The sequence below is a fragment of the Botrytis byssoidea genome, assembly GCF_014898295.1.
Source record: "Botrytis byssoidea strain MUCL 94 chromosome Unknown BBYS_017, whole genome shotgun sequence".
Taxonomy (NCBI): domain Eukaryota; kingdom Fungi; phylum Ascomycota; class Leotiomycetes; order Helotiales; family Sclerotiniaceae; genus Botrytis; species Botrytis byssoidea.
In genome coordinates this window covers 94,954-105,872 of record NW_024065858.1, presented here as the reverse complement: position 1 = coordinate 105,872, position 10,919 = coordinate 94,954, and the positions used below count along the sequence as shown (strand labels likewise).

The following is a 10,919-nucleotide window of genomic DNA, read 5'->3' as shown; positions in this document are numbered from 1 at the left end:
CGTTGTACCGGTACTCTCAAACTTATTACGCTAGAATTCCGCAAGGCTTTTCGCACCAAGATCATGCTTTCTCAGGATTTGGGTTGGTTATGAACCCTTATTGATCAGAAATCCTCATGGCGGTATTTGGCCTAGAACTTGGAGATGAGCTTGATACATTGTAGGCATTGTGATTCCCAATTAGATGCCGTTGAAGCTATCTTTAAATCTTATTTTGATGCATGTCATCCCGCTTCGGCCTCGTATATTGCGTCAGATAAGCTTAGCATCAAGATGAAAAGGAAGATAACAATGACAGCTTGTGAGGCTGCATCTTTGTAGTCAAAGCCATTATGGGTTTGCCGCTCTCTGTTTTGTCGCTTCTTATATTGACCAAGGTACCTGAGATGCTAAGAATATCGTATTTCTCGCGTCCCCTATTAGTCAACATCTGATTGTAAGAGTTGAAGCCCCGGCTTATCGCACATTTAAGTGAGATTAGAGTAGCCACCCAATTTTTCACATTTTATTTTAAAAATCTAATTATTATTCTAAAATTCATTATTTTCAACTCAAATTCAAAATGAATATTGAATATGATTACAAAGATAATAATTACAAATTTTATTAAAATTGATATACTCTCTGATGCTCTAAAGTTATCTAGGCTAGGATTGATGGAAAACCCTGAGAATAGATTATATTAAATTTGAGTATATGACAATTTACTACAAAAAGTATATTTAAATTCAATTCGATTAAAAAAACTCAAAAAAAAGATTTATTAAAAATCTATAATAATTATTAAAAAGATTTATTGAATTATAAAAATAACTACTAAAAATTGGAATAAAAAAAGAATAATTTTTGAATAAGTAAAAAATATATTTAATATTAAGACTTTGATATATATAATTCAAAAGAAATTATATAGTATATTCTAAACCCTTTATTTTAAGGATATATGTAAAAAAGAGATTAGATTTTGTATATAGGTATTGTTAGATTAAAAGAAGGAGATTGAAGACTAATTATATAATTGAATAAAAGCATTTTTGAACAAAAAAGAAAATCGAATACAGATTATTAGATAAACTAATAAAAAAAGATATACTAATTGTATTAAATTAATATATTAATTAGAAAGAATAACAATAATAATATAGGGTATAATTAACTAGAATTATAAATCTTTATTAATCTTTTTGAAAAGATTTAAGAGTAAAAAAAACATTATTTCTAAAGTATGTATATAATAAATCCTTAAATTTATTTATATTTTTATTATTTGATAAATCAGAATCTAAATATATATTTATAAAAAATAATTCTAAAATATATTCTGAATATATTTATAAAGTTTGATTAGAGTATAGTGTATAAGATTTTAATTAACTACTCTTTTTTCCAAATTTTAATTTAATTGAAAAAGTATAGTAATAAATAAAAAAGGAATTCAAAAAGCTATTATTTGTATTTATTTTTATAAAGGAATTGAGATATAAATTATAAGCTTTTTGGGATAAAATGGATTCCTTAGATTCCAAGTTATATATAGAGAAATTGATCTGTAAGATTAAAGATATCATTGAAATATAAGGATTAGTTATTATTTATTAATATAATATTCAAGTTTTATAAGATTATAGTGTATAATTGATTTATTATTAAAATTTAAAGAATTAAATCGAAAAATGAGTGGTGTGCGATAAGCCGGGGCCACAACTCTTACTATTCATCCTGGTAGAATAACTGTGAGCCATCTTGATTAGCACGTTGGACTTTTAACTCCTGTTCCGCTCGCTCCACCTGCCATTCACAAATTCGACGACAACACTACCAAACGATCCCACCAATCAAATCGACTTTCAATGAACAATTAACGGTAAGCATCCGTTCGCCAAAACATCGGAAAGCTAAATTCGGTATCTCGGTTTAATTTAGATGCATTTTGGTGGGGGTACAAGAAATAATTGTTGAGCCCCTCACAAATCATACCTAGTAGGTAGGTAGTTCTATCCAGTACAAACTCACAAGACTCCTTTCCTTCTTAGCATTACTACTTGATCATTCATGTTGATCTACTCCATCATTATCCGAGTATCATATAGGCCAAAGGATGTCTACTCTCAAGATTCAATGAACTACCGACTCAGTCACCTCATCCCACTTCTCACTTCCAATCCCTAGTTATCCGGTCGTACCTTATTCTTGAAATGCCCAATGCCGGATACGATCTATCCATAAATATGTTAGTATGGCGAATCCACCGCGGGGTACAGGTTTGGAAAGTTGGTATGATGAGCTATCAATGATTCGATTATCAATCGATTATGTGCACTGGCTCGACCACCAATTTGTCCCCCGCGCTACGGCAGGAATGCCAAAGTATGAAATATCATTGCATAACGTCTTGTTGTCACTGCGGCAATTAGAAAGTAGTCAAACCTGATGAACCAAAAGATCAGACCTTTCCCTGCCCCACAATTCAAAAAAGATACTCCGCAATACTTTCTGGTTGTATTCTTCCTCCTTAAAATACTTCATTCCCTTAAACCTTTCTTCGTTCATTGATTGTTCTTTATCTCTGTCCTAGATACCCACTTGTTGATAGACAATTGTATCAACACTTATTTTACTTTCATCTATTGACTCTCCCCCGGAAAGGTATCACAGGTTATCTTTTTGTTCACCATGGAACCCTCAAATTATGAAAACATACCAGATAAGCCAAGATATATCGACTTTCCATCTCTAGAACATGGTACCGTTATAGATGGAAAATTGGCCTTGAATCGATGGTCTCATACAATTACAAATGGCCATGACTTTCCAGGAGCTCAGGTAAGAATATACAAAGCATGGCCAATAACTACACGTACTGAACCTGTTTCTAGGCAATGTTGTACGCGGCAGGAGTGCCAAATCGAGAAATGATGAAGACCGCACCTCATGTTGGAATATCTACTGTATGGTGGGAAGGAAATCCATGCAAGTACGTTCTCTATCTTTGGATATGCAATCTACCACGAAGACGATAATGAATTTAGCTGATATAGTATTATAGTATGCATCGTAAGTAACACAAGATAAGGAGATCTTTCAAGACATACGATTTAACGATTGCTTGTAGTACATGACCTCGGAAAGCTAGTCAAAGATTCAGTACAGAAGCAAGGTATGCTCGGATGGCAATTTAACACGGTGGGAGTCAGTGATGCCATCACTATGGGCGGAGAAGGTTTGTAGAACGTTCTTATCTTGAGGGGTTTTCACTAACGCTTAGCAGGCATGAGATTCTCTTTACAGACACGTGAGATCATTGCAGATTCAATCGAGACTGTCACATGTGCTCAACACCATGATGCAAACATCTCAATTCCTGGTTGTGATAAGAATATGCCTGGGGTGAGTGTGCCCTTTGACGTTTTGGTGGAAATATACTACCAGAATTTAATTCCTAACATATAAGATACCGTTTTAACATTGGAACAGGTCATCATGGCTGCTGCGCGTCATAATAGACCATTTGTCATGATTTATGGAGGTCAGTTTGTTTGTCACCATATACTTCAGGAGCCTGACTCTCTCTAGGTTCAATCAAAAAGGGTTATTCCAAGTTGATGAAGAAGGAAATCAATATCAGCAGTTGTTATGAAGCAAGGTAAGGAAGTATCCATTGATATGTATATCTACAGGCCAGAATTAACATAATGGCTTTGTTTAGTGGTGCATTTACCTATAATAAACTTCACGCGGCTGTTGAGGGTGCAACTCCAAGTGATGTTATGGTAAGATCATGATGGATGTATAGGGTTCGATCTGTCATTAATGATTGTGTAGGAAGATTATGAACAAAACGCTTGCCCCGGTGCTGGTGCTTGTGGTGGGATGTATACAGCCAACACCATGTCTACCGCCATTGAATCTATGGGATTGTGTCTTCCAGGATCTTCGTCAAATCCGGCCGATTCACCAGCTAAGATGAGAGAATGTGTTAAGGCCGCAGAAGCAATCAAGATTTGCATGGAAAAGAACATTCGACCACGAGACTTATTGACCAAGGAATCTTTTGAGAATGCTTTGGTCATTACAATGGCACTTGGTGGAAGTACTAATGCTACACTTCATTTCCTCGCCATGGCTGGTACAGCCGAAGTACCACTTTGTATTGATGACATTCAAAGAGTAAGCGATAAGATTCCATTCTTGGCAGATCTACAACCTTCCGGAAGATTCTGTATGGAGGACCTCTACAATATTGGTGGAACACCAGCTGTCATTAAACTTCTCGTTGCTGCGGGCTTGATGAACGGTGATATCCCCACTGTTACAGGAAAAACTTTGAGGGAAAATGTTGAAAGTTGGCCATCACTACCACAAGAACAGACTCTCATTAGACCTTTGAGTAATCCAATCAAACAGACTGGTCATTTACAGATTCTTCGAGGAAACCTTTCACCCGGAGGAGCAGTGGCAAAGATCACAGGGAAAGAAGGTCTAGTATTTACTGGAAAGGCAATGGTTTTTGATAAAGAACATGAACTTGATCATGCATTGAACAAAGGAGATATTCCACACGGAGAGAATCTCGTCTTGATTGTGAGATATGAAGGACCTAAAGGAGGACCGTAAGTTTTTTCGTAGCATTTGAGTATCCCTAGACGTTTTTATGCCGTTCCTTGTTCTAGAAACTAACTTCTACATAGTGGAATGCCCGAGCAATTGAAAGCTAGTGCAGCAATCATGGGCGCTGGCCTCACGAATGTCGCTCTTGTTACAGATGGACGATATTCAGGTGCTAGTCACGGATTTATCGTAGGGCAGTACGTATTACTATTTCTCATATAACGTCCCCTCGGCATATGATATCCATTCAATATCAATCTTCCTTTAGCAGGATAGCTCACTAACATAATTCAAGCGTCGTTCCCGAAGCAGCAGTCGGTGGTCCCATCGCCGTGGTAAGAAATGGCGATATAGTAACCATATCTGCCGAATCTAATACTTTAAGTATGGATGTATCAGATGAAGAAATTGCAGAAAGACTCAAGTCCTGGAAGCCACCCAAGAGTGCAGTTAATAGAGGTGTATTGGCGAAATATGCTAGACTTGTGGGAGATGCGAGCCACGGAGCTATGACGGATTTATTTTAGAAGCAAGAGGCAAGATAAAATGATTAGAGGTATATGGTACTTGGTAAATGAGGATTCCATGATAGATTGAGAAGATTGGGTTAGATTCCGTATGTCAAGTCGTCTTTCGAATGATAGAAATGTCATCAACTCACGAATACCTATGCTCCATTGTAGCAGCTTTGAAAAAGGAGTTTCTTAGACTAATCATTTGTATGAAAAAAGGTAATCATCCGGGGTTTGTTTTTTTTAAAAGAGAGAGAAATAACTGGACTTAACACCAGTTTTATAGAACTTATTTTGAGGTAATACTCAAAAGATGCCCAATAGATGCGTGGAGCGGGTGAATCTCGGTAAAATAGAGCTCAATGATGACGTTCATGACTTCCGAGCTCTATGATTCGCCAATCTTTTCAAAGCTCAAAGTCCCATCTGAACTCTTCACCATACTCTATGTAACCTCATTACATTCTCACTCAAACAAGTAACACATCACGAATACCGATAATATTGCAACTGAGTTGAATCCACATCGTACGAAGAACTTTCGAACAAACAAATAAATCCTTTCGCGAAAGCAAAAACATGTCTCGCCTTCGCAAAATCAGCCCCTCCATTCCCGAAATCGCAAACGCAATTATCGCCCCGCGGTCGAGTATTTCAACCTGCACAAGTACGAGATTGGGTTCTTGTCAGAGTTTGGTACCAAGAGTTAAACATTCAAACCCATTCAAAGTCTCATATCACGCACCCTACTCCTTCTGCCAATCTCGTCATTACTCTCAATCTGGTCCCAGCAAACCTTCCACTCCCATAAAACCAACCTCCGTGCGAACATCTTCTCTCTCTTCGCGTTCCCATTCCCATCCTCCCGCGACTCACGATCGTGGTCCGCCTTCTTCGGAAACTACACAGACGGATTTTTCGGTTCTAGATGTATTAGGGAATACGCCGATGCCGAGTACGAGTATTGATGCTTGTTTGAGCGATGGGTTTCATTTGAATAGTGGTGTGAAGGTGGGTGGTGATGGGATTTTTAAGGGTGGGAAATGGAGGGGAGGGGCTGGAGTTTTGTTGGTGGGGGGTGAGGCGTTTGGATGGAAACCTTGGGTTGGGGGTGCGAAGGAGGGGGAGGAGTTGGAATTGGTTAATAAGAAGGGTCAATTTGAGTGCGGGGATGAAGCGTGGGGAATTCTGGGGTGTGTGTGGCCTAGACCTGGTATGTTTTCGTTCCTTTCCTATTATTTGCATTTTATTTCTTCTTCCACTTTTCATCTTATATGCTTTCGTTTTTCTCCTCAATTATCTATCATAAGAAACCAAACTCTTTGAACTAACACACCCTTCTCCCAAAAGATCTTTTAATTCTCGGCTTAGGCAAAGATATGCGACCCATATCCCCCAAAACCCGCGCATACATCAATGGCCTAGGAATTCAGATAGAAATCGCAGATACAAGGAACGCGGCTGCACAATTTAACCTGCTAGCGACGGAACGAGGGGTTGGAAGTGTGGCGGGAGCATTGATGCCAATTGGACGGTAGTCGGTAGAGGGCGAGATATAATATAAGATTGAAGATTCGCGGAAATGGAAAGATGTGTATTTGTACGGCCACGGGGTAGAGACTATTATAATACATAACGATAAGAAAATCAATGGGCTAGAGACAGGATGGGGGACTATCATCACCATGCGAATATTACAGGGAGAGGTTTGGTGTATTGTGGAGTTTTACCATAAAGCAGGCCGAAAAGTTATTTCAGGAAGATAGAGTATCCCGCCTGTTGTATACTGCACATTGCAGCTCCAGAGTTGCTTGATGATATGTTGTATTGTATCATTACTTTGGTATGGATATCAAATTCTAGATGTTGACGAAGTGTGTAAATATCCATATTAGTGAGCATAAAAATATGAATACACAATTTCTAATTTAGGTAGCAATCATAAAGTTACCTGATAGATTGCAAATTATTCACCTCGCTTTTATCTTTGTGAATAATTGGGTACTGATATCTCATTGGGAAATTCTAGGATCAGGATTCGAAAAATTGTGTGGATATAGGAATGGTAGTGCAAATGGAACTGAAAGAGTTGGTGGAGGGGTGGTCGGGTGGTCGGGTGGTCGGGGAATGGATTTTGGAGAGAGTGTTTTTTGGGTACTTGGGTTGGGGATGGGGATTCGGATATGGGGGAGGGGGAGGGTTAGGGAAGGGGGGATGAGGGAGAGAGGGTGAACAAGTGAGGGAGGGAGGATGAAGGGAGATGACGAGATGAGAACGGGAAGAGGAGATAAGAATGGGAAGAGGAGAAGAGAAGAAGAAAAAAGGAAAGGGGATTGTGAGATTATGGTTGTAGGTGAGCACGAGGAAGCGATGTGCTGGTGAATTTGCGAGGTTGAGTATTAGTGGTGAGGATTGTGATCTTTTGGTTTGGTGATTAAGATGTGGTGTGATGATTAGAGGGGATGTCATGAGACGATATGATACGGGAGGAAATAGAAGTTGGGGATCTCGAGGAGAGGAGAAGAGGAGGGGATACTGGGGACATAAGAATGGAGATGGGAGGGTTGAGCTGGGCTGTGATTGGTGAGAGAAAGATGTTTTGGAAGGATATCCTGGAATGGGTGTGGAATTTGGAATTGGAAATAGAAATGAACCTATCTGGTTTTCTGCAGAAAAGAAGGCTGTTCTAGTTAGTCTGGACAGATGTCTCGAGACGCAAAGATATGGTTACAATATTACACAATATCCTCCGCCCTCCTTTTCCCTCAAATCTATCAAAGTATAGAGTTAGACAGTGTCGTAAATTTACATTTACCTAGACCTCCAGCTGTACTAGAAAACGTCGTCTGATTGCCATGTTTTATCACGAATTACCTTCAGCTAGGTAGGTATGCATGTTTCATACCATGTGATGTAACATGTTACATAAGAGATGAAATGAGATATGGGATGAGATCTTTATGAGGGTTTTGTCGGACGTGTGGGATGAGGTTGTGGTAGTAGGTGCGATGTTGGGGGATTGGGGAGAGTGTGGAGGTAGGGGATTGAATGAGATGAGTTGAGATGAGATGAGGAGGGGGTTTAGGAAATGATTAGCTGGGGCTTGACTTGTGTTAGAAGACATGAATCTGTCGTATTGATTAGGTGTTCATCTAGGTCCCATAGTTTGAAGAAGTGATTGTGAATATGACGTATTGGTTATCTCAAGAAGTAACCTCATGTGGAGTAAAGAAGATTGCAACACTGAAGTGATCTTCTAATACGTATCTATCTTCACATGGAAAACCCAGAAAACATCTGGCTATCTAGCTATGCGAGAAGTGGTGTTGAGCGGAGGCGGGGTTAAGTGAAAGTAACATGCCATGATTCATCACTATTTGTATCAAGGCGGAGTAATTGTGGCAGCTCGTCTGGAAGCCGCTATTACCCAAGGCTATCATCTAGACATGTGCCTGTCCATGACACATATACTTTGGATCGAGCCTCGCTTCACATGTGAGGTTGTAAGATTACCTAGGTCTTCGGATACGTGATATATAATGTGATTTGTGATCTACATCATTTAATACTACACCTAGTATTGCAGTATGATAGCCACCGAGGTGTTTGCGATTTACTCAGCCTTCTTACTAAACGTTGAGGATGGAGGCAAAATGTAGTTAATAGGGAATAATAGGTATGTCCACGGGTTCATTCGCTAGAAGAACGTTGGTGGCGAGAAACTGGCTTACCAACATAGTCATCCCCAAATTTCAAGAGTCGTGCGAGGTTAATGCACCATATCTCATGAGTAATGTCGAAGATCAAGAAGAAAGGTTTAATTATCCTCGCGTGACCAATGGGGATTTACATCCGTTTGCCATATCATCTCATCTAGATTCGGCTATTTCCCACCTCGAGTTTGCCAGATGTAAATAGTACCAAGAACGATCTCATCCACTTGAAGATCTGAAACCGGACATTTCATTGGTAACTGAGATGATAAGGTTACTCCCGCCAATCCTTTGACTCGTTGTATCTGATACGAAGAGATCTTGTACTCACGTTTTTGATCCGAGGTAGTCTCGAACTTTAAATTGATGGAACGAAGCACTAGAATCTCTGATGTGATCATCTGCGGATGACATCCTCCGTAAAGAGAAAGGAGTTTGACCTCGTCATCTTGTCGATCTTGTACGAGGAGAGTGTATTAGAATGGTCTGATTGTGTGAAAGAAGAAAAGGGATTTGACATAAAGAGGACGAGTCAGAAACTTGAGGCGGTATATAGTCAGGGTGGACGAAGGAAAAAGTAAATCGGGTGAACGTTGAAATGCAGAATTCGGCCTAGTAGAATTAATTTACATGTTGTACGCTTCTTCTTCGTCAACTTGACATTTGGAGTTTTTCTTTAAACTTTTCGTTTTGTGATCAATAAATTTACCTACCTACCTATGCATGTACAGACAACAATGTATTGAAAAGGCTGCAGTGAAGAAAAAATTAGAAGAACAGTAGACGGATAGTAATCATTGATTCGTGATTTACTGACAATCTCAATTAGCCAAATATATGATATTCGTTTGTTAACTGCACCTGTATTTTACCGGCAGAGTGGCCTTGTGGTTTGATAGGTGCCAAAGGTGTTAATCATGGGTATCGTTTCGGTTTGTTGCATATATGATATACCGCGGTAGGTTTGCCTTTTTGGTGCTGTTCATGCGTGTTGCCATATCTCTTTTGGTTACACGACATGATGGACTCGATGCCATATGGATACTTGGGTGTATATAGGATGAAGCATCATGTTCGGTAAATGGTAGGTAGATTGAACGAGGACACAAAGTCGGTCTATTGATTAGAATTGGAGTTTGGAAGTCTATGTGTGTACGACGATGATAGTATGTTCATTGTATTGTATATTTGTTGATTGAGAATCCATCATCCGGGTTGGTGGCAGCATCCCTATTTGATATGTACAAAGTGGTACAGTATGGTAGTTCAAGCGCGTACGACATTACAATTTACAGATATATTTGGTTGAGTGAAGAAGGACGAGGAGATATTTACTAGAGACCTAGGTTTATATGTATCCAGGTTTATGTATCTAGGTTTATATGTATCTAGGTCTATATGTATCTAGGTTTATATGTATCTAGGTCTATATGTATCTAGGTTTATATGTATCTAGGTTTATATGTCTAGGCTTATATCTATCTAGGTATCGTATGTATCTAGGTATGTATGTATCTAGACAGTCCATCTTTTATGGTTGCACTAAATGTAAATCCAAAATTACAGAGATTTTTCCTCTAATCATTTAACAAGACGGAAGTGATGTTCCATGCTCTTAATATCCAATACCGAGGTGTTGTTGAGTCCATACACTCGACTACAAAGTACCTAGGGGTGCCCAGGTGGCAGGGAATCATATCAAATCGGACTTTTTACCTCTGATGTAAATGAGGGGTTCAATGGATCTGATGCATGGAGGGGAAAAGAAGGAGAACAAGGATCTGAAGAAGGTTTTGGACGAGGCGACCAAAGATTCAAGGGTCTAATCAGTAGTAGCATCAAACGGGAATAGATTGTCCTTATGCTCCCTTATTCTCCCTAGCTATATTCACCGCCACTGGACACCGCCATGTTATCGATGTTTTTGGTGATAGTGATGCTGATGGTGATGTTGCTAATGCTGGTGTAGCTGATGTCGCTGGTCCTACTTAGGTATTGAATTATTGATTCTTCCACGGCTGATATTGATCGCCAATGCGAATAGTTGATGGGTCGGGCAATGGCTTAAACACAAATGACTGAATGG

General features: G+C 39.2%; 2 protein-coding genes across 2 annotated transcripts; both read left to right on the top strand.

The window, feature by feature from the left end:
- Positions 1–2,673: 2,673 nt before the first annotated feature.
- Positions 2,674–5,135, top strand: EAE97_008105 (uncharacterized protein; the record flags this gene model as incomplete). Its single annotated transcript, XM_038878619.1, has 11 exons — positions 2,674–2,823; positions 2,877–2,974; positions 3,047–3,054; positions 3,113–3,220; positions 3,269–3,387; positions 3,475–3,526; positions 3,574–3,643; positions 3,707–3,770; positions 3,823–4,610; positions 4,689–4,805; positions 4,904–5,135. 11 exons carry the CDS (start codon positions 2,674–2,676, stop codon positions 5,133–5,135), a joined length of 1,806 nt encoding a protein of 601 aa, XP_038730299.1.
- Positions 5,136–5,699: 564 nt separating this feature from the next.
- Positions 5,700–6,658, top strand: EAE97_008104 (uncharacterized protein; the record flags this gene model as incomplete). Its single annotated transcript, XM_038878618.1, has 2 exons — positions 5,700–6,333; positions 6,471–6,658. 2 exons carry the CDS (start codon positions 5,700–5,702, stop codon positions 6,656–6,658), a joined length of 822 nt encoding a protein of 273 aa, XP_038730298.1.
- Positions 6,659–10,919: the final 4,261 nt, after the last annotated feature.